We start from the raw sequence: 25,871 nt of genomic DNA on the forward strand, positions 1-25,871 counted from the left end.
GGTGCAAAGTTCAACGATGATGAAAAGGAGGCGGCATAGCTCAATTGTATTGGTACTGAGGGATTGAGGGTTTTTCGTCACCTGCCTGGAGAGAATGTAATGGTTCAAGGGGGTGGTGAGGGGGAGATGGTTATAAGCGCATATGAGACTGCCTTAAGGAAATTGCAAATACGTTTTGGTAAAAGAGTTAATGTGGTTTTGGAGCAAAATAAATTCTTTTCCAGGGCACAAGGATCCACGGAAAGCATAGATACTTATGTTACGGCATTGCATGCACTCATGGCCACGTGTGGGTTTCCTGGTAATGGGGATGAACATATCAGGGACCAAATTATGATGAAGACATCTAATCAGAAAATTAGAGAAAGATTGTGGATTGAGAGCGATCCATCTTTAGATAAGGTGTTGGAGATTGCAAGAGCAATTGAAGCTTCCAAGACAAGCGTACAGATTGTTACTGAAAGGGATGCGTCTAGGGAGGTGGTTCATGCTGTAATGCCAAGGAACAAGAAAAGTGTGGATAAGGTGGTTGGTCAAGGGAGTAGGGGATCCAAGAGCAAGGATGGGTGTAAAAATTGTGGTTGGTCCAGCCATGCAGCCGATTCTAAGTCCTGTCCTGCTTGCAATGTTGAATGCAGGAAATATAAACGTCTGGGCCATTTTGCACGCATGTGTAAGGTGCAGGTGGTGGCTAATGTGGCTCCAGATAATTCCGCAATGTTACAAGAAGGTGCATCAGGAGGCGGACCTCGACAGGGTGTAATTCTGCATGTGGAGGGAAGTGGGCGGAAGGGTCCATGGGTGTCAGCATTGGTGGATCAGCATCCTGTGGATATGCTGGTGGATTCAGGGTCACCTTACACATTGGTGGCTCCAGCGGTGTATCAGGAAGTATTGGGTAAACAAGTTTCAACTTTGTTGGCTTCGGACATCAAGCCATGTGCATATGGGCAGAACCCTATTGATGTACTGGGATACAATTGGTCTAATTTTTCCTTCAAAGGGAGGCATGCTTTGGGTAAACTGTATGTGGCTTCAAAGGGCACTAGTGTGTTGGGATGAGCAGGCAGCTTTGAAAATACAGATTCATCCGGGTGAGGAAGTGCCGGTTCTCAGTATGGTGGAGGGAGTGGTGCAGGGCGACATAGTTACCCCAACAGTGCTCATGAGGGAGTTTCCCAAAGTATTTTCAGACACTCTTGGTAAGCTCAGAGGTTTTACCCATCGCATTGTATTGAAGAGGGGTGCAGTCCCCAAAGTACACAAAGTGAGGGGAGTGCCAGTGGCAGCAAGGGAGGCATTGAAAGCAGAGTTGACCAAACTACAGACAGCGGGAATAATTGAGCCTATTGAGTCAGAGTGGTTGTTTCCTGTGGTTTTGGTCAAGAAGGGTGACGGGAGCATCAGAATGTGTGTAGACCTCCGGGAGCTAAATTCTAGCATATGGGTGTATCGGCATCCCTTGCCGAACATTAATGAGTTGTTGACTTTGGGGGATGCCAAGTATTTTTCCACCTTTGATTTGTCAACGGCGTACCATCAAATTGACTTGCACATGGACTCTAGGCCGTTAACTTCATTTGTGACTCCTTTTGGGGCATACCGTTTTTGTCACATGCCATTTGGCCTTGCTTCAGCCTCTGCTGTGTTCCAACGGTTGATGCAGCAGATGTTTGGAGGGGTGTTTGAAGCAAGTTATTTTCAGGACGACATCTTGGTGTGGGGCAGTAGCAGGGAAGAACATGATGTTAGGGTTAGGAAGGTCATAGAGATTCTTAAAGATAGAGGTCTGACTGTAAAATTCACCAAATGTCAGGTGGGTGTGGAGGAGGTTACCTATTGAGGTCATACCCTGCATTCGCAAGGTGTGAGTCCCAAGGGGGAGTTGGTACAGGTTTTGAGAGACACACCAGCTCCGACCAATAAAGACCAGCTGAGGGCTTTCCTGGGGCTTGCAGAATATTATGTTAAATTTATATCCAACTATGCTGAGAAGACTGTGGCCATGAGGGCTCTGATGAGGAAGTCAGTCAGATTTGTGTGGTCTGAGGAGTGCGGGGCAGAATTTGAGCTGGTTAAGAGGGATGTGGAAAATGCTCCGTGCCTGAAGTCATTTGATCCAAAAAACAAGACTGTACTGACTGTGGATGCGAGTGAGGTTGGTTTGGGTGCGGTGCTAGAACAATGGGTGGATGGTGAATGGATGCCGGTGGCTTTTGCCTCGAGGACACTGAGAATGTGGAAACTAGGTACTCAGTAATTGAGAGGGAGACTTTGGCCGTATTGTGGGCCTCAAAACATTTCTGTGGGGTATACCGTATATAGTCAGGACGGACCACAAACAGTTGGTGCAGGTGTTTTCCACTAAAGGTGTCATGGCGGTATCCCCGAGGATTGCAAGGTGGTCGGTGGAGCTACAGGATTACAATTTCTCTTTGCAGTATTTTCCAGGGAAGTTTAATGTCGTGGCCGATTGTTTGTCCCGTTTGCCTGGGATGGAGGCGGACGGTCACAATCAGGCAGGGCTGGTGAAAGATGAGGATTTGCAGGGGTGTCAGGTTGCTTATGTGGCTTCTTCTGCTGTGGACAAGTCGTTGTGGGATGTGGAGTCGGAGGCTGATGCTGAATTGAAATGGATCAGGGAGGGTCTTGTCAAAGGTTGGCATACCGTCAAGGACAAACCCGAGGGGAAAGGCTATGCCCAAGTATTGCATGAATTGGCTGAGGGTCCTTGGGGTGTTTCCAGAGGTGGCAGGTTAATTCCCCCTATAAGTCTAAGAGGTAAAATGGTGGAATTGGCGCATGTCGGTCATTTGGGCCGGTCTTTGACCAAGAGAAGACTTAGGGAAGACTGCTGGTGGCCGTCTATGGACAAGGATGTAGAACAGGCGGTGAAATATTGTCAGTGATAAAAGTAAGGTACTCATCCCCAACCGGTACATCTTGTAGATGTTCCTGAGCAAGTATGGACTAAATTGGCTTTGGACATCATGGGTCCTTTTGAATGATTGCAGCCAGAGTGTAGATATCTATTGGTGTTGGTGGACTATACGTCCAGGTGGATCGAGGTAGCTGCCTGTGCTAATGTCACTACCGATTCTGTTATTGCTTTCTTGAGGAAAGTATTTGACCGTGAGGGTTTACCTGCCAGCTTAGTTACAGATAATGGTGTGCAGTTCACGTCCAGAGCTATGAGAGAATTTTTGGATCAGCATGCCATTTCCCATCACCGGACTGCATTATATAATCCGTGTGCTAATGGATTGGTTGAGAGGGCCAATGGTGCCATTAAGTCGGCTATACAATTGGCCTTGGCTGATGGTTTGGATTGGCAGGAAGTTGTGACAGTACCTGGCTGCATATTGTAGAACTCCTGCTGTGGCTACGGGGAGGTCTCCATTTGAGCTCATGAGGGGCAGGAAAGCAGGTACAATGTTGAGAACTCTGGCTTTGGGTGGTGGTGGCTCATGTAATGTGGATCTGCAAGGTAGACATCGCAGTATTTTGGCGCGCCAGGAAGCCATTATCTCTTCCCAGAAATTCATGAAGGAATTAAGCGTTAAGCCTGGGGATGTGTACATAAAAAATCCTAGGTTGGTTCACAAAGGCAATAGCACGTTTTTACCGTCAAGGAGAGTTGTCAAGACTGGAAAGGGTCATGTACAATTGGAGGATGGCTCTGTATGGAGTAAGAGACGGGTGGTAGTGGATGGAGGCAATCGTGCTGGGGGTTCAGATGCAGATTTGAGTGTGGATTCTCAGGAAACAGTTATGGACTATGATCCTGTGGGTTCACAAGTAATCGGGTGCGAACAGTAAGAGGATGTTCTAGGCCCTGCTAGGTCAGGTGTGAATGTGGAGAGTCAGAGTGTTCCTGCTCAGCAAGCCAATGTGGGGAAGATGGGGGCCGCCTTGCCAGGCGCTGTGGGCCTCCCATAAGGTTTAGAGACTACATTTATTAAGTGTAGTAATTTTGTGTATTCTAGGTGCAATGGCTTTGATTACGATCCTGATTATTGCAATATATGTTGTCATGTATGAAGGCCAGCTATATGTTACTGTTTATTTCACCATTCGTTCATTTCTTGTTTTCCATTTCAGGTTGTCTTCCATGCCTGTTAATATTATTGTTATGTAAGGGAAGAGGATATGTTGTAATGAGCATGGGCACGTGTGGAATGTTGATGCCGGTTCAGGAGTCAACATTTCACAGGGGCCAGTTGATCGGGGACTCTGGAGGTGGGAGCTGGCCTGTGGGGTCCATGCAATAAAGTACTTGTATACACTTACCTGGTGTGAGGAGATCTTGTCAGGGAGCGATTAAAAAGGGTTTGAGTGGGTGTAGCTAGGTCAGACATCTGAATGCTGGGTGAGCTATCTTCAGGCTGAGAGAGAGGTGACAGGGAGCTGGCAGGCAGGCGGAATCCAGAACCGGGGAGGGGGGTGTTTGATGTGGAGCTAGTCCTTGATCTAAGAGACCCTGAGAAGGATAGGTGAGGAGGCTAAGGCAGACTCCCATGCCAAGCCGAGACAGAAATATCACCAACAAATGTAAGTAATTATGCAGTAATTGAGGAGCGTGTTATTGCGTGAGAAATACTTGGATGTTTTGTCATACAAGCAGATTTGTTTTTTTAAAGTAATTCAAGATCTATATTTTACGGGGATTCCAATTTATGAATTGAGCCTTTGTTAAATGACAGGCTCCTAACTGATAAATATTGAGAGAAACATTCAAGGTTTCGTCGTCAGACACTGCACTGGCCAGCCAGTAACAAATGTGTATGTGAAGCTGTGTGCAAGTTCTCGAATGAAATGCATTTTATCCATGTCCAAGTATAAGCCACTGTTAAATCGTACAGCATAATGCAACTGTTTGGACTTTCTGTATTTTTTTTTAAACTTGTTTTTTATTAGTTTTACATAAATATTACATGAAGAAGTTAACATTGAATCTTATAACATTCCCTTCCCCCCCCTCCCCCCTCCCTCCCCACGGGATGGATGGATTCATTTTGTCCAGGGATCCTGTTAAGCGTTAAATATGTCTGATATTTTTATGTTATGGGGGCACCATTGCTCCATAAAGTCTGACTGGAGGTATTGCAGGGTCCCTTCCCATTCTCTTACAAATTGGTCTCCTGTTCCTTGGAGTTTGTGAGTAATTTTTTCCATTGTTATATGGGCCCAAACTTTCTGTAGCCAGGTGTAGGTCAGTGGGGTATTTTTATTTTTCCAGTTCTGTGCAATGGTGGTCCAAGCTGCAATGAGTAGTCCCATGAATGATCTCCATTGCGTTTTGCTGTATTGCCTTGCTGTGTCGTCTTTGATTCCACAGAGCCAGACCTTCTCTCCCATCAACCCCACATCCGGGAATATTTTGCCCATCTCGTTTTTCACTTCTTCCCAAAAGGGTTTTATGCCTTTACAGTCATGCCATATGTGTCTCCAAGTCCCCACTTCGTCACATCCTCTCCAGCAGTGGCTGGACGTGTTAGGGTACATTGTGTGGAGCCTCTCTGGAGTGTAGTGCCACTGTGTCATTATTTTGACCCACATCTCCCTGGTTTGTGCCGAGCGGGTCATTCTGGGGATCTGTTTCCATAGATCCTCCCATTGTTTATCTGTTGGTTCCTCCCCCAGTGTTCTGCCCCATTTTATTCTGTATGACCATTTAATGCTTTCCCCTTGTGAGTTTATGTATTTGTATAACGTTGAAACCCACTTTCTCTCCCCCGTGTTGGATATGATGTATGTTTCGAACCCTGTAAGGTCCCTGGTTGCTGCCTCGGTGATTATTGGAGAGTTGAGCCAGTGTTTTAGCTGTTCATATCTGTATCTATCGCTTTTAGGGATTCTCGTGGTTGCCACGCACGACTCCAGGGGGATGATTTCCTTGTCCATGAACATCTCTCCTATTTTAGTAATGCCCGCTTTCTCCCATGTGTCATATGCCCCTTGTTCCATCCCCGGTGGAAATAGTGGGTTTCTACAGATGGGTGTATAGGGTCCTATCGCTGTGGTCATTATGCCTTTTTTTGTTTGGCTATCCCATGCTTCTAACGTGGTTTTCATGATTTCGCTTAGCCTTAGATTTTCATGCCTGTGCTGCTTCTGTTTCCAGAGAAGTTCTACCAGTGGGGTCCTTGCTACTGCTCTGTCTTGTTTGGCCCATATCTGTTGCGGATCCTCCCCCACCCACTCCCTTAGAACTTTGAGCTGTGCTGCCTGATAGTATTTTCTAAAGTGGGGTAGCGCCATTCCTCCTTCTCTGGTTGGGGCCGTGAGGACCTTTCTGGCAATTCTCGGTGTTTTCCCTTTCCATATGTATACTGATACCATTTTTGTTAAGGTTTTGAAGAACGTGTCTGGGACCCCCACTGGGAGAGCCTGAAAGTAATATAGTACCTTTGGGAGGATGGTCATCTTGATTGATTGTATTCTACCCCACCAGGATATCTGTAGTGGGTTCCATCTGTTTAATTCTCTTCGGATGTTTAAGATTAGCGACGGTAGTTTTCCCCGTAGAATTGTTCTATTTTTGGGGGTATACTCATTCCCAAATATTTAATGCCTTTCTGTGCTATCTTGAGGTCGAGTGTTTTTGCCTGCTTTTCTATGTTCGTTCTATCCCCTGCCAGGATGAGGATCTCTGATTTTTTCCTATTTATTTTTAGGCCAGAGATGGTCCCATAGTTTTCTAGTTCTCTAACTGTGGCCGATAAAGTAGATTCAGGGTCTTCTAAGGTCATTAGCATATCGTCTGCATACGCAATTACTTTGTGTTGCTGACCGGCCATTTCTATCCCTTTAATGTGTATTGACTCTCGTATTTTAATTAGGAGGGGTTCTAAGAAGAGAGCGTACAATAGTGGTGATAGGGGACAGCCCTGTTTCGTTCCTCTCGTTATCGTTACCTTGCCAGTAAGCTCGCCATTAATGGCTATTCTGCTGGATGGGGAATTGTAGTTTGCTCTAATACTCGCGATATATTTTTCCCCAAACCCCATGGATTCCAGAACCCTAAACAGTATGGACCACTCCACTCTATCGAAGGCCTTCTCGGCGTCTACTGACAGTAGTATCGCTGGGGTGCGGGTTATCCCTATTTTTTCGATCAGGTGGGCTAGCCTCCTAGTATTATCGTGGGTCTGCCTGCCTGGAATGAAGCCTGATTGATCCTCACTAATCAGTTTAGGGAGGAGCGGGGATAGCCTTGTTGCCAGGATTTTAGTATATATTTTTGCATCTAGGTTGATTAGGGAGATTGGTCTGTATGATGTGGGATTAGTTGGATCTTTGCCTGGTTTATGGAACACCAGCACCTTCGCTTCATTCATTGTGGGGGTCACATTGCCGGTGTCTTTGAATGAGTTTAGGAGTCTTGTTAGGGTCGGGGTTAGTATGTCTGCGTATTTTTTATAAAATGGGGCCGTAAACCCATCCGGGCCTGGAGCTTTGTTACTTGGGAGTCCTTTTATGGCTTTAGTGACTTCTTCTTCACTGATAGGGGTCTCTAGTGCCTGCTTGTCTTCTTCTGAGATTTTCGGGATCTTTAGGGCCTCAATGTATGAAGTCTGGGCGTTTATATCGGGGTGCTCTGTGGAGTAGAGCGTTTGATAATATTGCCTCATTGTTTCCCCCATGTCGTGCGTAGAAGTATGAGTGGCGCCTTTCGTATCGCATATGGCCTTAATCGTTGTTTCTTTTTGTTTTGCCCTTAGTTGTCGTGCCATGAGTATCTGCTTTGTTCGCTCTTATATAATATCTCTGTTTCAGATAGAGTAGATTCCTTTCTGCGCCCTTTGTACGTAACATCTCTAGTTGGCCTTGTGTATGTTTCAGAGATTTTTTTAATATCTTTGTGGGTTGAGTCGTCAATTTCCCTTGGATCTCCTCAATTGTTTTTTCCAGTTCTTTTTCCCACTGATCCCTTTGTTTGTCTCTCGTGATTTTCATCGCTATCATCTTCCCCCTCAAGACTGCTTTAAACGCGTCCCAGACTTCGCTCATTGCGACCTCCCCCGTATCATTTTGTAAGAAGTATTCTGCTATCATTTCCCTTATGGCCTCCCCTGCCACTGGGTCATGGATCAGCTCCTGTGGTAGCCTCCATTTCCATAGCCCGCTCTTCCTCCCTGGGAGAGTCATGTCTACCCATAGAGGGGCATGGTCCGAGAGGGTTATAGAGCCCTTATCTAGCCCTTGTATCTTTCCCAGTAGCCCCACTGACACCCAGAGATAGTCGATCCTGGACATAGAGTTGTGAACATGTGAGAAATAGGTGTACCCCCTCTGTTCACCCTTCAGTTCCCTCCAGACATCGTTCAGAGCCATTTGGTCCATTTGCTGTTTCAAACGTTTTGATGGCGCCCCCTGTCCATGTGTGTTTCCTGCGCTCCTATCTAGCATTGGGTTCCATGCCAGATTAAAGTCCCCCCCCCAGTATCACCTCTCCTCTAGCGAAATCTTCCAGTTTCTGAGGAAGCCATCCTGTCCCTGATTGGGTGCATATATTGAGGCGAGCGTCATGCAACAACCTTCAATCTCTACGTTGGTAAAGGCGTACCTCCCTTCCTTATCAGTTATGGTGTCTAGTGGTTTTACGTCCTTTCCTTCTTTTATCGCTATTAGGACTCCTGCTTTCTTTTCTGTTGTCGTTGCCTGTGCCCATATTTTATATCCTTTTATCCGCATTTTGTGCTTATCTTTAGTTTTGATATGGGTTTCCTGGAGGAGCAGTACATCCGCCTTCCCCCTTTTGAATTGTTTCTCCAGTTTCGTTCTTTTTGTTGGGTGGTTCATGCCTCTGATGTTGTAGGTCATAAAGCGTATCATCCCCATTCTATTTTGTTTGTATGTCCTTGCCTCCGGTCCCCTTCTGTTCCCGATTCATCTCTTTGTTTCATCGGATCCCTTCCCGTCCCTTGAACTTCCCTTCCCCCCCCAACTTTGAACTTTAAACCAACCGAACTGTCCCCCGAGTAGGGCAAGGGTTCCTATTGACGCTAGGGCGTTGCGCCCTTCGCTCCCTGCCCTCCATACCCTCGCGGGGTATGTTATGGGGATTCCTAAACCCCACTGAACCATTTGTCTTTACCTGGTTCCAGACCGTTGGGTCTCGGCCAGGCCGCCCTCCTTGAAATGTCCGTTCCGCTCCGCTCCCACGTCCCCCCCCCGACTGGGTCTTTAGTGGCATCGTGTCCGTGTCTGGCCCCCAGGCATGTATTTACTTGTATTCCTCATGGCACCTTTCTCCGGGTGTCTCTCCCTGGATTTGCATTCTTCCGCTTGGTGGATTCCCAGCCCATCGGTGTTCTCGTTCGGGCTCTCCTGTTTGTAGCCTCCCCCTGCTCCATCTCTTCGTCTTGTAGTCCCATCGTGCTGAGGCCTTCTTCCAGCGTGGTCACTCTTTTCTGTTTTCCTTCCCATGTGAACAATAAGCCAAACGGGAAGGTCCATTTGTAGCGAATTTGTTTTTCAATGAGCACTTTCACCAGTGGGGCCATTGCTCTTCTTTTTTGGAGGGTTATTAGTGCCAGGTCCTGATACAGTTGGATGTCATGCCCATTCATTTTAATATGTTCCAATTCCCTGGCTCTCCTTAGGATCTGCTCTTTCTGCGGGTAGGAGGATAGCGCCACCAGAATATCACGTGGTCTTTCCCCTGGGGCCCCCGCTCTTTTCGGTCCTACCCTGTGGATTCTGTCGATTCCGATATCCTCGATGTCTTGTGTTCCCAGGATGTCTCTGAACACCTCCTTCACCGCCTCCTTCAGATCTTTGTCCAGCACTGATTCCACCATGTTCTTGATTCGGATGTTGGAGCGTCTGGAGCGGTTCTCTAAATCCTCACATTGTAGTTCCAAGTTGTGAGTAAGTGTCACCAGGTGTTCTTGCGTTTCACTTGTTTGTCTCATGTCTTCTTCAAGATTTTGCACCGTTTTTTCCACAGTATCTGTTCTTTCTTCTAGGTTGTTTATGTCCAATCTCATATCTTGTACCGCCTGTTTCATTTCGTTCTTCATGGATGTGAATTGTTCCTGAACTGTGGACATGAATTTCTCCTGCAGGTCCATGAACCAGGTTTGCATGTCTTCCCTGGTCAGTGGTTGCTGTTGTTGGGATAGTGGTTCTGCTTCTCCCATGGGGTCTCCCTGGGTTCTTCCTCTCGGTTGTGGTGTCCCCTCTGTTGACCACATTTGTAGAATGTCGGCCCCTTGTTTCGCTGTTTGGGGAGTTTGCTGGATGGGGTTCCCCTTTCCTTTTGCTCTAGACATGGTAGGACTCTCCGTCTGATAGTCTATATGGTTCCTGCGCCCTCTTGTGACCCTTCGATGGGGGCTTCTCGCTTTCCTGCCCTCCAAGGTGTTCTTTATTGTTGTGGGTCCTGTGGTCTTGTGCTTCACCTTCCTGGGTTCCCCCCTTTCTTCACCCCTGTCTTGTTGGGGGACTTGTGAGATGGCTCCTATTGTCCCAGGGGGAAAATGGTTGGTGCCAAAGAGAGTGCTTCACCTTCCTGGGTTCCTCCCTTTCTTCACCCCTGTCTTGTTGGGGGACTTGTGAGATGGCTCCTAGTGTCCCAGGGGGGAAAATGGTTGGTGCCAGAGAGAGTACCTCACCCTCCTGGGTTCCCCCCTTTCTTCACCCCTGTCTTGTTGGGGTACTTGTGAGGTGGCTCCTAGTGTCCCAGGGGGAAAATGGTTGGTGCCAGAGAGAGTACTTCACCCCCCTGGGTTCCCCCCTTTCTTCACCCCTGTCTTGTTGGGGTACTTGTGAGGTGGCTCCCAGTGTCCCAGGGGGAAAATGGTTGATGCCAGAGAGAGTTTTTTTTTTTTTTTCCCCTCCTTCCTGTGAGTCCCCCCCCCTCGGGGTATGTGCGCACGGGCTGGCGCTTCGCTTCTGGCCCCCCCCGGGCCTGCTCACCTTAGTTTCGGTGACTTCCTGTGCGCTCCGTGCAGGGCGGCCCCCGCGGCTCCTCACCCGCGGTCCGCCCTGCTCGCGCTGCTGTCTCCCGGCGCCGCAGCCGCTTCGCTGGACGCCGCTCTCCCCTCTCCTCGGGGGCAGCGCGGGGCGGCTCCGTTCCTCGGGATCCGCGGCGTCCCCGATCCCGCTCGCGCGCTGGCCGATGCTGCAGGACAAGTTCTTTCGGCCCTGATGGGGGAGGGGGCGGCCGCCTCGCTCCTCAGCGGCGCACGTCCGTCCTCAGCGCCTGTTTCCTCGCTGGGGGGGGGGGGGGGTGTATGGGGGGGCAGCTTGGTAGTCTGGGGGGGGCCGAGGGGCGGCCCGTCACGGCTTCGGTCGTGCTGTTTTCGGCGGCCCGGGCGGAGCGCTGTTTAGCTGCGACTCCTCACCCCGGCGGCCATCTTGGTTCGACTTTCTGTATTTTAACATTTTATAAAGCCACAAAAGAAAAAACAAATTAGATTTTTGCTTTTATAGGCCTGTTTTACCGCAGGCGGTAATTCACATTACCACATGTGGTAAAACATAAGATGCATTGTTTTTCTGTGAATTGCGTTTTCAGAAGTGCTAGGCATATGTGGGTACAACTATTTGATTGTGAAATGATCAATGTATTTTGAAACAGCCAAAAGTGCATATTTGTGGCATTGTACATAAGATTCCACAAGGAAGTATAAACCATTGTCCTGGGGGGGGGTACTCAGTTCAGTATCCTGTTTGGTGAGTGCCCTTGGTAAAAACAAACAGTTACTAGGCCACATTCTGAAGTTAGTCTCACCACTGTAAAAATATCCCAACGAGTTACAATATATTTTTGCAAAAAGCTATCACTAAATACCACCATAATAAAAATACCACAAAGTGATGGTATAACCCCAAAATATATCTGACAAGGCCCTCTCTCATAATTACACAATGCACACGACACCAGTACTAGTCCTAATGTGGTATACTGTTGTGATGGTATTTCGCAAAATAATGTTTGCTTATTTCTCTGTTGTAATGTCATGCAAAATAAATGAAGGTCCCAAAAATGAAGCCTTAATTGTCAATGTGCCAAAACAAATTGGGTGAATGTAAATGCAAACCAGCATCTAAATGTGAAAGAATACATGTAACTCACCTCAAGTGTTAATTAATCAAAATATCTGGGAAGATCAAACGATATGCCAAGCAATTAAAAAGAGTCTCAGGTCATTCAATGCAATGAAGTTAAAACTTTGTAACCAATAAGGTAGAACAAGTATGTGTGCAAGTATAGGTTAAAGTACAAATTGGTTTCTAGGTTAAAAAACTTCCATGTGCAGACTCAGCAAAAATAATTATCTGGCATGGTACCTAGAAAGATCATGTGTAATGCCCCAAACACCACGAGAGCCTCGTATGATGAGAAAGCCTATACATAAATATAAAGATCTATAAGGAGTAAATAGATGGATTGTTAAGAAAATGAATCTAATACCTCAAAAAAGAAATGCACGTGTGTGAACACACACTATTGAAACGTGATGCTAAAGCCAAAGTTATACCAGCATAGCTGAACGCTGTAATCAGTCCGACCAGTAAATTCAATTTAGAGCCTAGACGTAATCACTCATAATTAGTACGTTGCGCAGGGGAGGGAGGCGTGGTTGCCCCTCAGCCAATGAGAAAGCTCAGAACAGGGGTATTACCACATGGTAATCCCACCGCTCTGATACTCGGGGCTGGAGGCCGCCGTGATTCTGGAAATGCATTGGAGGGACAGGGCCTCCCTGTCCTTGTCCTGTAGTGCTTTTTCATTTGTGTTCTGTATTGTTTACTGTCCAGGAGTCCATGTGGGACTCCTGGCAGTGCAGCTTTCCTATTTTTGGTTTGGTGTACAGACTCATTGGATGCCCTTATGGCACCAATGGCTGGGGGTACAACCCTGTGCCTCTAGTGTATGTTTTTGGGCACCTGTGTGTGGCCCACAGAGCAGGGTATGGGCTGGTGGCAGCTCCATGCTGAATTGGACAGGTGCTCAGAGTATCCTCCATTTTGGGGATACCCAGGCCCTGCCATTGGAATCAGTGAATTCCTGATAGGAAACAAAATGGCCCCTGTGGCCTCTTGGTTTCTATTTCCTGTTACCTTGTTTTCCCAAAGACCTGGGAAGCCCCGACTCTGTCCCTTCCCCTTGATTGGCTGGTGGAAGTTCCATATATGGTATTGTGGTGAGGTCCAGGCCAGTCTGGCTTGAGCCTTCCCAGTGACACTATGTTGTGGGTACACCCTGTGGGTGGGACCTGGGTGAATGGAGTATGTGACCAATATGCACTTCTTGTTGTAGATGTCTGGTTTCTGGTATGAAACACAATGACAGACAGCCCTGCCTGAAACTGGTATGAATGCAGTGTGTAGTGTTGAATGGCTGGGTACTTGTCCCAATACACATTCCTTGTTGTGAGAGTCTGAGAGGGAGGAGAATGGACTGAATGCACTGTATGCCGGATTGGCTGGCAGACTGCTGAATGCCCTTCTGAGCGATTGGTTGCCTAAGTGTGACCCATCAGAATGAATGAGAGAGAACTTCGGTCCCCAGCGCGTCCGCTCTCGCTCTGGGACACGCTGCCATGGAAAGGAAGGGACTACGTGTAGAAAATGTTTACTTTTTTTGTAACTAGTTTCAATGGCCGCCATGGAAAGGGAAAACTAACTTCGTTTTACCTTCCTTGGTGGAATTATTTTTACACTTTTTCAGTTGCAAAACGCCCGAGCGTCTCGCAACTGAAAAAAGTAGCTTTTAGTCCCCGGGTACAGCGACCCAGGCTACTAATAGCAATCAGCCCTCATTTGGGCAGCATTACTCCATCGGGTAATGCCCCGGGCCTTTGTTAAGTTCCTTGCTTTGCTCAGGCCTGTAACTACGAAGTATAGCTACACTTGTGTATGGGCGCATTATAAATGCCATATCATATCGTTATAAATGCCATATCATAACTATGGGCCCCGGGCATTACCTGAGGTGGTAGTGCCCCCTAGCTCAGGGCTTATTGCTTAAATAAAGTATGTGTCATATCCCGCCGTGAGAAACGTAACTGAGTGATCACATGATCTAGACAATATGCTGTGTGACTAAACAAAGAGAATCAGATGCAGAACACAGCCATCAGGGCACCGTGCATGTAATGAAGTAAAAAACAAAAGAAATGTCCATAACCAACTGATGTAATAAGAGACGGTTACCAACCTCGTTATTCGCCAAATTAACAATCTTCAGTTTTTACAGTAAAGAAGGAAAGTACCTAAAAAATATTGCGGTTAACAACCTATGAATTAAAACACAACTTTGTTCGTGAAGAACAGAAAAAAAAGTTTGCTTCTGAAAGTAGCCCAAAGATGGCCCACGTGTCTGAAATTGCCCAAAATAGCCCAACAAGTCAAATCACTAGGCATCTGGGAAATGCCGGGCCAAGCCGATTTCCTTTTAAAAAAGCTGCTGATGAGTAAATCTTGTTAGGGGGGGCTCTTCACTGGGTAGCACAGTAGAGGAGTTCAGAAAAAGATTTTAGCGAGTGGGCCATTTCATTCCCCCATTCCCTCTCTCTCCCCACTGTAACAATGGGTTTGGCAATGTGGTGGCACAAGTGACACAAATTCGCCAAAACCAAAAATGTTGAGTGATAATGTATTAATTTTGCAAAAGGGTGCACAGGTCAGATATGCAACAGTGACTATCACAGAAATAATGCTGCAAGTCTTTGGAGACCGGCTAGCATTGGATGAAAGCAAATGTTGTACCACAATATATTTGACGTCTGCACATTACTAGCAATATTTCATTAAAATACATGCTGCATCTGAGGAACTGCAGATCCACTCAGAACAGGAACCAGGTACTGGTGTAAAAAATGTGTGGAACAAACTCTTGCATTTCAAAGTACTTTGAAGGGGAAATCTTAAATTACGTGTTGGTTAATGACCGGAATCATGCTGTGATATTATTGGTTATCACCTCTTCAAGCAGAGTTCAGGAGTTGCATTAATATGGTCTTTAGGCTGTTCTTATTAATGAAAAGGCACTGTAGATGGTCTTTGACAACCTTAAAACTGCATTTGACAGAGTATCACAGCAGCAATTCTGGAGGACTCTGGAAAACCTGGCAATTCCATGCACTCTGCCGTTGCCCATTCAAGGCCTTCCTGAGAACACACTACTGTGTTGTCCAGTGGAACACAGTGTACAAACATTTCCATATTCCCCCACTTTTCGCTTTATTAATGAACCTGGCAGGCCTAGAGGCTGCAGGGCCAAGTCGACAATAAACAGCTAGGGATTGTTTTATTCGCAGATTATGCAGCACTAGTCTCCGAAACTCCATCTGGCCTATACCAACAGCTTAGTTTGTTTCAAGATATTTAACAGCCAAGTGTTTAGCCATAAATATTTATTCTTTAAAAACAATGGCATGCTGTACTGCCATACACGCCTCATGGGAGAAAAAACGGAGTGTATAGATATCTTTGATCAGAATGGCTTCTGAAGAAATTGCATAAATGCTAATGCGCACATGGTATCTCAACTCGTCCAAGTTCTTCAATGAATACTAAATAATCACAACAGAATTGAGGGCGGCGTGGATGAGTTGGCACCCTTTTACAAATCTGGTGGGATTGCCTAGCTCTTGTTGAGTCTTGCAAATGAGTGATAGAATAAGTCAGTAGAGCGTTGGGCTTGGATTTACCCTGAAAACCAGGAGTGGTGTTGCTGGGGGTGTCAGTAGAGGGAATATATATCTGGTATGCTCCGACGAGAAGAGTGCATGTCAATTCTTCTGCCTGCTAAGCTCGCTATTGCAGTTTTATTGGAGGAGAACCCACCCTTGCTTGGCATCTGGTTGAATACATTCTGAATTATAATGCAGCAATAGATATACTGTGCAGCACACCAAACCTGTCGGTAACGTCCCGCCGCCCAAGTTAAGGGCCAGAGCGAAGTTTAGTTTTACCAAACTTGAAGCATTATTACTAGGCAAAGCTCTGAAACTCTCCAGAGCTAGTTGTGTGTAAAGATGCATTTTCTTGCTGACTGGGGGCAGCTATGCTCCAACGGTTGAACGTTCTGAAAACAATTTTACATAGATTGGGATTACACCATTTGTGGTCAGATCCCACATAGCTTGATGACCATATTAAAACATGCGCAGTAATTCCTATAAGGATTGATTTCTAGGCAACGGCATCCTGGTCTGTAGGTAAGCAAGCCTATCCTCATGCTCAAAACGTTTGTGTTTGGGATATATTTGGACAATACTGACATTTGTTAAAATCCTCTACACTTATCTCCACTTATGAATATTAAGACACAATAACAGCAAGAAAGAGAAAGTAGCTCTACGTGTCTATACTGTGCAAACATTCAAGAAAATGTGGCACATTTTGTATTCCTTTGGCCCGTGTATAATAGAATATAGACAAATTGGCCTAGGTGGCTACTACAGGCGCAGGCATTTTGTTCCGCTAGGGACCCGTTATGTCTGTCGGTCAGAAACATATTTTTGGAGTAGCAATTTAGCTGAACAGGGCTTCGACAGCTAGAATGAATTACCTTAAAACTACAGACTGAGAATCTAAACAAAACACTAGTGCAGGTTTATCCCAAAACGAATTATGGCAGCTGACGGGTGTCCATGCAAGTTCCATTATTCGTAGGCCTATTCGAAGACAGTACAATCATTTGAAACACAGAAGGAAATGTATATGATGTATTCTATGGTCTTCAATGTTATTTTTGTGTTTTTCTTGTACTGTACATGGTGTAAAGTGGTGTAAGAGTGTAGATGTAGGAGATTGAAAACGTTATTAACGAAAGGATGGTTGGGGAAAACCTAACTAACCTCCCCTAATAATCAGAGGGGTTTCCCTGCCTCAAAGCATAATCTAAGGAGTCTGTCAGGATGTCCAAAGAAAACATCCACCGTCATGTCAAATCTATTTCCAGTTCTTCCACTAAGAACTTCAACAAAGGGGCAAGGTGATCTTCTTTTGCCTAAAATAATTTCTTTCTTCTGGATGTGGGTTTTAAAAGTTCCTTTCCAGCTCGTAAAACAAAGTTCAAATGGTGCAAAAACAAATTTTCAAAGGATGTGCAACCTTGCGCCAAAAGGTGTGCCGGGTCCTTACAAGGTCAATAGAATATATCTCTTCTCTTGGCTTTCCAAAATGTTCAGAGACACAAGGGGAAATGACACCCTTCCCCCGATTTCTCTTCAGCTTCTAAGTCCCAAGGGTTTGTCACCCTTCTCTTGGCTTGGTATACTGTTCAGAAACACCAGGGGGGAGGATTTCTTTCCCCTGGCTTCTCTTCAGCTTCTTCAAAGTGCCAAGACATTGCCTCACTTCTTTTGGCTTGGTATAATGTTCGCAAGACCCAGGGGGAATGCATCCCTTCCCCGGTTCCAGATTCTCTCACAGTCAACCTGGTTCACTAACCTGCCAGGTATTTTGACTATGGAGCCGTCCAATGATCTAATCCTAATATGGGTGCAAATCCCAGACTCGCCTTTTTGTTCTCTGCAATACTTGGTATACTCCCCTGCCAAGTATCGTAGGGCGGTTTTGGATACGTTAAAGTTCTCTTGCCTCCGTCAGGGCCCCAGACACTGTCTTCTGGATTTTGCTCACCCTTCCAGGTTCTACACCACCTCCCCGACAAACAGCGTACCTTTTTTCCCGGTGCCCGCTGGTCTCGGGTCTTCCCTGGTGTCTTCGTTATCATTCTGCGGTGGCTCTGTAGTGGACATCTTCTTGGGAACACATTACCCTTTTGCAATCTCCAGTCTGCTACGTCAGGAGTTTTACCTCCCAGGTTTGTGAAACAGTCTTACCGCTCAGGACCCGCTCTGCTTCCCCCAGCCTTGGTGTCTCAGTCAGCTCTCTTCCTTCTCTAGAGTCTCGGCTTGCTCTCGTGGCTCCTCCAGGGAGGGCTCAATGCCACTCCCCGTTCTTCCTCTGTTTTAATACTCCGATGCAATTCAGATTGTCCAAATTGACTAGACTGCGCTGTTAAGACTTGCGTGGTATTCTGTATTACTCTGCGCCTCTTCGTCTGTTTCCCAGTCACAGTATTCACATGTGTAGTCAGTATTCTCTGTTGTGTAAGGTAAGGAATTGGTATTTTCTATTTTAAAATACATAGCGGAAGGAGGTATTGGGTTGCCCTGAATAGGGTAAGAGGGTAAAGGAGTGGATAATTGGGTATTTACATACCACGTTCTCCCTGGATCATCGTCCCTCATCCCATAGGGGTTTTCCCCACCCATGTGATCCTCCCACTGTGCACCACAGAAGGGGGGACTATTGTACTGTGGCCGCACCGGCCTGGCCCCACATGACGCTCCCCCCAGCCCCACTATGGAAGAAGGGACGAGATCCAAGGACTTGTCATATAGGCCTATCAATGTTTTTATTATTGCACATCATTTGGAATCAAGTAAAGATAAACAGTACAACATTACTTATTTCTGTTAGTAAATATTAGCAATCCTTGCAAACATTTTTATAGAAAAGCTAATTCTATTACCTCCGCTACTGTAATGCAGTCTGGGTAGAATGTGTGGGTCATATGATTTGCCAGCATTAGATAAACCAAGGAATCTTCATCAACTTGTAGACCAAAATATTCACTATAACCGCCTGAAAATCCTGTACCTAAAAAAATAAAATATATATATATTCAAGAGTTGGTACATAAATACAGTATATTTTTCTCTAAATCAGGAAGATAAGTTTGATTACCTACTAGGTGGATATCAATGTGACCACAACATGAAATATACATTTCACACACCCCAAGTGAGCATGTTCCTTGGTTGCAACAATAAAAACAAAAAACCTTTGGTAAGGTTCAGATGGGGACTGCAGGAAAGCTCTGCAATCTTGAAGGTTAAGGCAGACTAAGAACACTTGGTTACATAGAAGGCTTATATGAAAAACAATATGTTTGATAAACTATCTGCTGGGTGAAGGTCATTGAATAAAGGTTAATCTGGATGGGAAGATCTTCTAAAGAAGTACCAAGCCACACATCTAATGCCTCCTCCAAAACTGTAGACTGGTCATCGCCAAATACATCAAACCGACAGTCAACATACATCAGACCAACCATAATTTGACATATCTAATGGGAAAAACGCTTTAGACAAACACTCCAAACCATCATGGTTCATGGGCTGCCATTTGTTCTCACTTTTTGGCCATTCCATGACTCGGACTATACAGGAAATTGATTTGTCCTGATGATAGATACCCACTCGATTATAAAATCTCCTTCCTAGTGCCTTCCACCTTTAAATACCTGACCGCACAAGTAAAAACTAGATCTACAATCAGTAAGATTTAACGTTAGTCATCACCCCAGAAAGAAAACAAGGTATGCAGTGCAACAGAACTCAAATGGTCCAAACCACTGGGCACCTTTCTAATCCTCCACTAGTGAAAATTCTCTTATGTATAAACTTTACTTACACAGAAAATGAAATCTCTCCAAACGCTGTAGCTTTCGCACATGACTGCTTTGGCCATCGACAGGTAGATTCTACAACAGGTTTTGACCAGCTGTATGTAAAATGTATGTGATTTATAAATGAACTATAGATCGACAAATGTGAACGGTTACCTCACACCTAACTACAGTGGAAGAAAACAACTACAAAAGCATAATCACATTGTCAACCGCAATGAAAACACGATGAATTAACTGGTATCATTTACATGAAAGACAGAAAAATTAATAACTTGTTCAATGTTTTCCAATAAAAATAAAGAGGCCAATGTGTTATTAAAAGAAAGTAGCTCTTAAATCAAGATAAGACGTACCAAGCACACCGTCAGCCAACTATTGCATAAAATACAAACAACCAGCAGAGCCATGGTCTCAAACTCTGAGGAAAACACAGCTGTGACAAATGGTTCAAAGCAACTCCCTTATTCTGAAGGGTGTGCTTATAACTGCAATGATTCTTCTATGTACTGAGAAATGCTTAGAATTCAAATAAAAATTTTCAGACAAAATACATGAAGCGAGACAAGAAATACTGCTACCGAACCCTCATTTAGCCGTAGCTAGAGCTCCTAAATAATCTATGGCAATTAGGCAAATGTCAAGACTGAGAAATCTGAAGGTGTCTCACCTGCTAGTGCCGGGGGATCGGTCATCCAGATGGAGAGGACAGGGCCATCGCTTTTGGATCCAGTTCCGGGGGGTGGACCAGTGGGGAAGGATCACCTTGAAGAGGGGTCCTCGGGGAGTGGACGTGGGACACCGGAGGGCGAGACGCAGCATCCCCTTCCTTGTAACACATTTTCCCCATCCTACCAGGTAGGATACCTAGGAACTCAAACCCACGCCCCCCTTTTACTGACACGATTGTTTCACGGACAGCTCACTGTGAGAGAAACAGACCAACACCGAGCCGTATACCAGACATGTCCCAACACAAGGGTCAGGCAGAGTCAGGCAATTCCTGATAATTACACACACCTGACTTCCTTCAGACTTCCCCACACGGATAAAAGGCTGGAGCACGAAAGTACTCTGAACAAGTCAAAACACACGAGGAAGCAGCAATTCCGAGATGGCACTTTAAACCGAGGAGAAAGGCAGCAAGACCAGAGGGTTGCAAGGAGGGAACTACCCTTGACATTTTCGGAGAAGAAACGCGACCTTCAAGCGACCTCAAGGAAAAGAAACAGAAGACCGGGAATTACAGCTGAACGGTGCATTGTGTGTCAAAGGTACACAGGTCCCTCCTGCATTGATAGCCAAGGTGGGGAGAAACTATTGCTTCCGTGGTACTATCCTTTGCACGGACAAAGCAGCGCCAGTGAAGTCAGCACAGCCAGTAAATTGGAGAGACTGATGGCAGACCGGACTGTGTTTCTATCAAGGTTGCAAGCGGCAACATTGTATGAGGAAAGATCACTTGTATGTGATTGAACTTTATGAAACCAAAATAGGTATCATATATAGCGTTGTCCGGTGCCACGTGGGTGCTAATTCTAATGTCTCTGTTAGGTATCCAACTAAGCTTGTGCGAATTAGTGAATTGTAACATCGAAGTGGTCCTGCAACGGGTCAATCCAAACCCTGTGCACATTCGAGAGTCTTTGATAGCCAATACGAACTGTAATTGGTCGAGCACGGCTGAGGGAGACTAATTGTGAAAAGGAGATCTGAACATGGCTGAGGGGGATCCAGGGTGAAGAGTGAATTGCCCTACTTGAATACTTTGAAAGGAACTTTGATTCATCAGGCCCTCAGAAGCAAAACACTTTTGATAACGAGGGACTTGGGCGTAGGCCCTGATGGTGTAATGGTACTGTGTCCTCATGCCAAAGAATCCCAAGAGTGTGCTATGCTTCAGTGAACCGCCTTGTCCTGTGCTAAAAATGTGGGGAAGGGAGGCCAACAGCCTGAACATCCCGACTTCTTTTATTTTACATTTTCTTTTTCATGAACATTACCCCACACTATTTGTAACTTAGCGGTAAGGATTGGTAATAGGTTTTTTCTCGGGCGGATAGCTCAGGGGCAATGGGCTTGCCTTTGAAGCAAGACGACACGGAGCAACACAGGTTCGATCCCCGGGTCTGCGCTTAGAAACGTCTGAGTATTAAGCGTGTTATAAATCATATAATATAGGCCCTTTTTATTTTGACAAGACTCCAGTAGGACTACATTATTATTTGATGACGGTAACCTGCTCCCATCTTAGATTTAGGTTTAGATAGGCGTTTATCACACCCTTGATAAAGTTCAACAAATACCCTTGAACTGTGGTCACTTGTGTCTGTCTCACTTTGATACAATGCCTTCCTAACAAGACCCATCCAGACTCTTAATCCTGAACCTCCCCCCCACCCCCCAGCCCCAACAAAATATACAATGCTTTCCACCTAGTTCGCTTTAGACCAGGTTTAGTTCATGACATTGAACATCACCACCTGTACAGTACAATTCTGGGTCCTATACCCAGAACCAATTCCTTCCCACATGCAGATAACCAAGTTGCAAACTACTTAACAGGCATAGAACAGCCTCAGCACCATTTGTAAAAGAAAGTCATTGAGCAAACTGAATAAACAATTGACATAAGCTTGTGCACCCATCTTGCTCATTAACACTGCCCTGATAATCCCGATTCACCTCATTTTGTCATGGTGTCCTGACAGTTTATGTTGAGCATTAACCAGTAGAGAGTTTTGCAAGCTGTACAACAAGCACTCCTCATTGTTGTTGACTAAACCGAACACTGGGCATGATGTTTGGTCCCCCAGATTTTCAGTAGTTTAACCACCATCAATGTTAGATGTTTGTGCAATCCACTTTAATGGATTGTAGAATGTTGATGCAGCTTTTCAATCTGTTTTTACTGTCACACAGCTCCTTGCTCTACGCTAAGCTCAATATGTTAATTAACAAAAACTAGTAAAACTCTAAATGCAGTTAACTTTTTCCTACTCCAATACCAGTCTTGTCCCCCTTGTAAGGAAAATGGCTTTTCAGAATGTGCATTCCTTTCCCACTGATGTCAACATATAAAGTAGCACAATATATATTATTGAATAGCCCTGTTAATCTTCATGAGTAAGGCTTGATAAACACTGATGCATGATTCAGAGCCAGGTTCTCCTTAGTCTTCTGCTAGCATCAACATCAAGGCAGACTTGTCAATGTTTTTGGCATTAGATGGAGCATAAATGAGGGGACTATCTAAAAACACTAGAAAAAATGTCAGACTGCAATGAGAAGGAACACATTGTAGACTGCCTATTTTGGTTTTACTAACATTTTCATTTCAAATACTAGATCGTACTTGATTTTTATGATCACAATGACATATATACATAGATAGAATAACCAGATAGATAGGCGGATGGGGAGCATGTGCAAGTGGATCTAGGTCACCTGGCCTAAGCACCACCCACCTTCTTAGCCCTGCCTCTTCCTTCCTGCTCTTAACTATTAGATCAAGGGCGTCTCTCACCCGGGCGTCTGCAGTGAAGGGCAGACGAAGAAAAGGGCAATTCCTGTTTGGACCTGTTCGGACCAGGAGGACGCAGGGCCCGACCCCCCCGCTCAGACAGCAGGTAAGCATGCACCAACATGTGTTACCCCCTCTGTCCCCACAGGCCATACCGACCCCCTCTGGTCCCCCTGTGATGTTCCCTTGTGCCCCCCCCTTCTCGCACAGCGGTGTTGCCTGTTTTGCTCAAGTCTTCTACCCTGCTCCCCCTCAACCTCTTCCAGCCTACTTCTGAAGGAGTCTGTCCCCATACATTCTGGTTTCACCATCACCGTCTTGTGGCCAATGCTGGATTTGACTTTTATGGACTTCATTCATTCACGGTGTGTCACTCTTTCTCAACTCTCATGCTGGACTTCCTTTGCATCTTGTACTCATGGTGGCCCGGAATCATGCTGTTCCCATCTTCATCTTGTATCCTGGCTTGCAACATTTTGTGTTACTACTGACTTCTGCAATTGTATCCGCTCTCCACTCTTGCTTCTCCACTCTTTTGGACTGCTTACTCTGTTCTCTCCTCCTTTCCCTTCTCCCTTTTCCTATCTCCTCCCCTTACTTTCTTCTATGCACTTACTCTATCAGAATTGTCCCTGGACCTAATATGATAGCAACCTCGTCTGTTTCCTCCACCCTCCCATTACTGTTTTTTCCTCCCCACCCCCCCTCCAGGACTATCAGAAATGTCGTCAGGCCTAGTACGGTAGTCACCTGTCTGTTTCCATTTCCTTCCAACTCTCCCCCTCCCTTCCTTATCTATGTCTTCGCTCTTGCACCATCTGAAATGTCGTCAGGTCGAGTATGATGGTTCATTTCAAATCCTTACTGTTCATGGCCTGTAAGAATGTCATTGTATTTTCCCTTGTTCCCTCCCTTGCCTTGAAGCGCTTTGAAACACATTGTGTTTAGGCGCTATATAAATAAACTATCATATCATATCAATACAAATGACTATTCTAGCCATAGGCTCAAATATTTAACTTTATAGACCTGGTTTGGTTTACCTTTTATGAAACCAACGATCAACTGTATGCAATTATTTCTACCTGAAACCCACCTCCCCGAAATCAAATGGTGAAGCAGTTTTCAGAATAAAGCTGTATAGAAAACTATTGACTGTTTTTGTCTTAAACCATTTACACGTGTTTGGTTTAGAGAAATATGTTGCTCTAACATAGTTCACCAATTCTTGGACAGTCTAATCAAGAAGGACGAACATGATCTGTAACTATTGGTTCCTGTATTGGGCGTCAATACTATGACATCCAATGTAATGTTTGATATGTAAATAATTGCAAAGGCTTGCATTCATCAGCAATTCTGTTGGTCTTTTTGAACTGCTGAGATGCCAGACGCTAACTCTTTCACTATTCAGGTTCACTATCCCAACACCTGTTCAATAGGTTCATTAAGGAACATATTTTAATTACTTTATGGACTACGGCAAATCCCAATCTAAGATACTTCCCATTCCACATTTCAATATGGATGTCTAAGGCTACGAGGAAACCGCTCAACTATGATGGTGCTACCTAGAGTTTCAATTTTAATTACAAATAACTCAGAAGATGCACCATTAACTTTGTTCTCCCTTTCAGTGCCAACACCCTTGAAAAAGGTTCCTAAAACACTTTTCAATGATATCTGGCAATTACTTAATTCTTGGGACACTTCTCTAAAGAATCTCTGGGCATGGTACTCGCTTTGTCTTTCAAAGACAAAAAGGCAGGTAAGGGCACAGACAGGCCTCGGGCATCTTTGCCAGGTATCATCTTCCTTCCAGCCTGTGAAACTACTTCAAAAGCCCTCTCCTGTACTCTGGTCCTGCCTTGGCAAGGCCTATGCATCCAGTCCAACGTCGGCCAGTGCTCTTGTAAGGAGTTTCCCCTTCAGTTCCATCCAGTTGCCGTCCAAATCTGCTACTTTCCTGTTGGGAAGATGGTCTTGTTTCTCATTTAATCCAAAAATGTTCCCCTTTTGCTAGAAGTTTGGGTCTAAATACTGAGCAAACTCTGCCAATGCAGCATCATTTAAATACAGCCTGTGATAGGTTCCCTTCATGTTCTATGCATTGCTTCCACGGGCCCATTACATTTTGATGTGTCATGAGGGGCTGTGTTAGCTACAAACTAGCGGCTGCTTTCCAAGTGAAAAAGACTATTGAACTGGAATATTAATTTGTTGAATAATTATCCACATTAACGTGTGCCATTGATGATAGTAATACATTTAGATTCTTAAGAATATTCTAAATCCATAGACATTCATATTTCGGCCTCTTCACATATGTTTATCTGCTGAATCTAGCTCGGTATCTGGTATTCAGATCATCAACATGACTCAAGTTACAATTGAGAATATATTTCCAATAGCCATTTAACACATCTTTTGTTCTACTGATTTTAAGCTGCATTTCATGTTTGTGTGGCTTAAATCAATAGACTATATGCTGTTTTGAATAAAGCACCATTTTAGTAGGCAGCTTAATGGGACAGACCCATTTCTCATGATGCCAAATGCACTCAAAGTTGAGGGGTCAGAGCCTGCGGAGGCATCGGTTTCTGAGAATGTACTCAATGATCAGTCAGACACTGGAACTGATGACTTTTGGATTAACTTAAAAACAAAACATAGTTTTGGGCCTTTATGGAGCAAACTCCTAATTTCCTCTCTCGAGCTCAATCCCTCTCGATCTCTCTCTCTCGATCTCTCTTTCCCCAGGCGTCTAACCTCTCTCCCTGGCTTTTCAACCAATACCTGCACCTCTTACCCACCGCATTGATGCTCTGTGCCCCAACTTTCAGTGCTATTCAGATGACTCAACTCGTTTTCAGGCTCCCTTCTGCCACCTCTTCTCTCATC

At 45.3% G+C, this 25,871-nt stretch overlaps 1 protein-coding gene across 3 annotated transcripts in view; it reads right to left on the reverse strand.

Moving 5' to 3' along the window:
• The window catches only part of GBE1 (1,4-alpha-glucan branching enzyme 1), a 1,374,432-nt gene that overhangs the window by 578,829 nt on the left and 769,732 nt on the right, over window positions 1-25,871 (reverse strand). For all 3 annotated transcript variants that reach the window (XM_069636445.1, XM_069636447.1, XM_069636446.1), the window contains exon 9: window positions 18,509-18,636. In XM_069636445.1, coding sequence (XP_069492546.1) covers window positions 18,509-18,636 — 128 coding nt within the window. The remainder of the gene's footprint in view (window positions 1-18,508; window positions 18,637-25,871) is intronic.

Source organism: Ambystoma mexicanum, chromosome 7p, assembly GCF_040938575.1.
Source record: "Ambystoma mexicanum isolate Mex_15411 chromosome 7p, UKY_AmexF1_1, whole genome shotgun sequence".
NCBI classification, from domain to species: Eukaryota; Metazoa; Chordata; class Amphibia; order Caudata; family Ambystomatidae; genus Ambystoma; species Ambystoma mexicanum.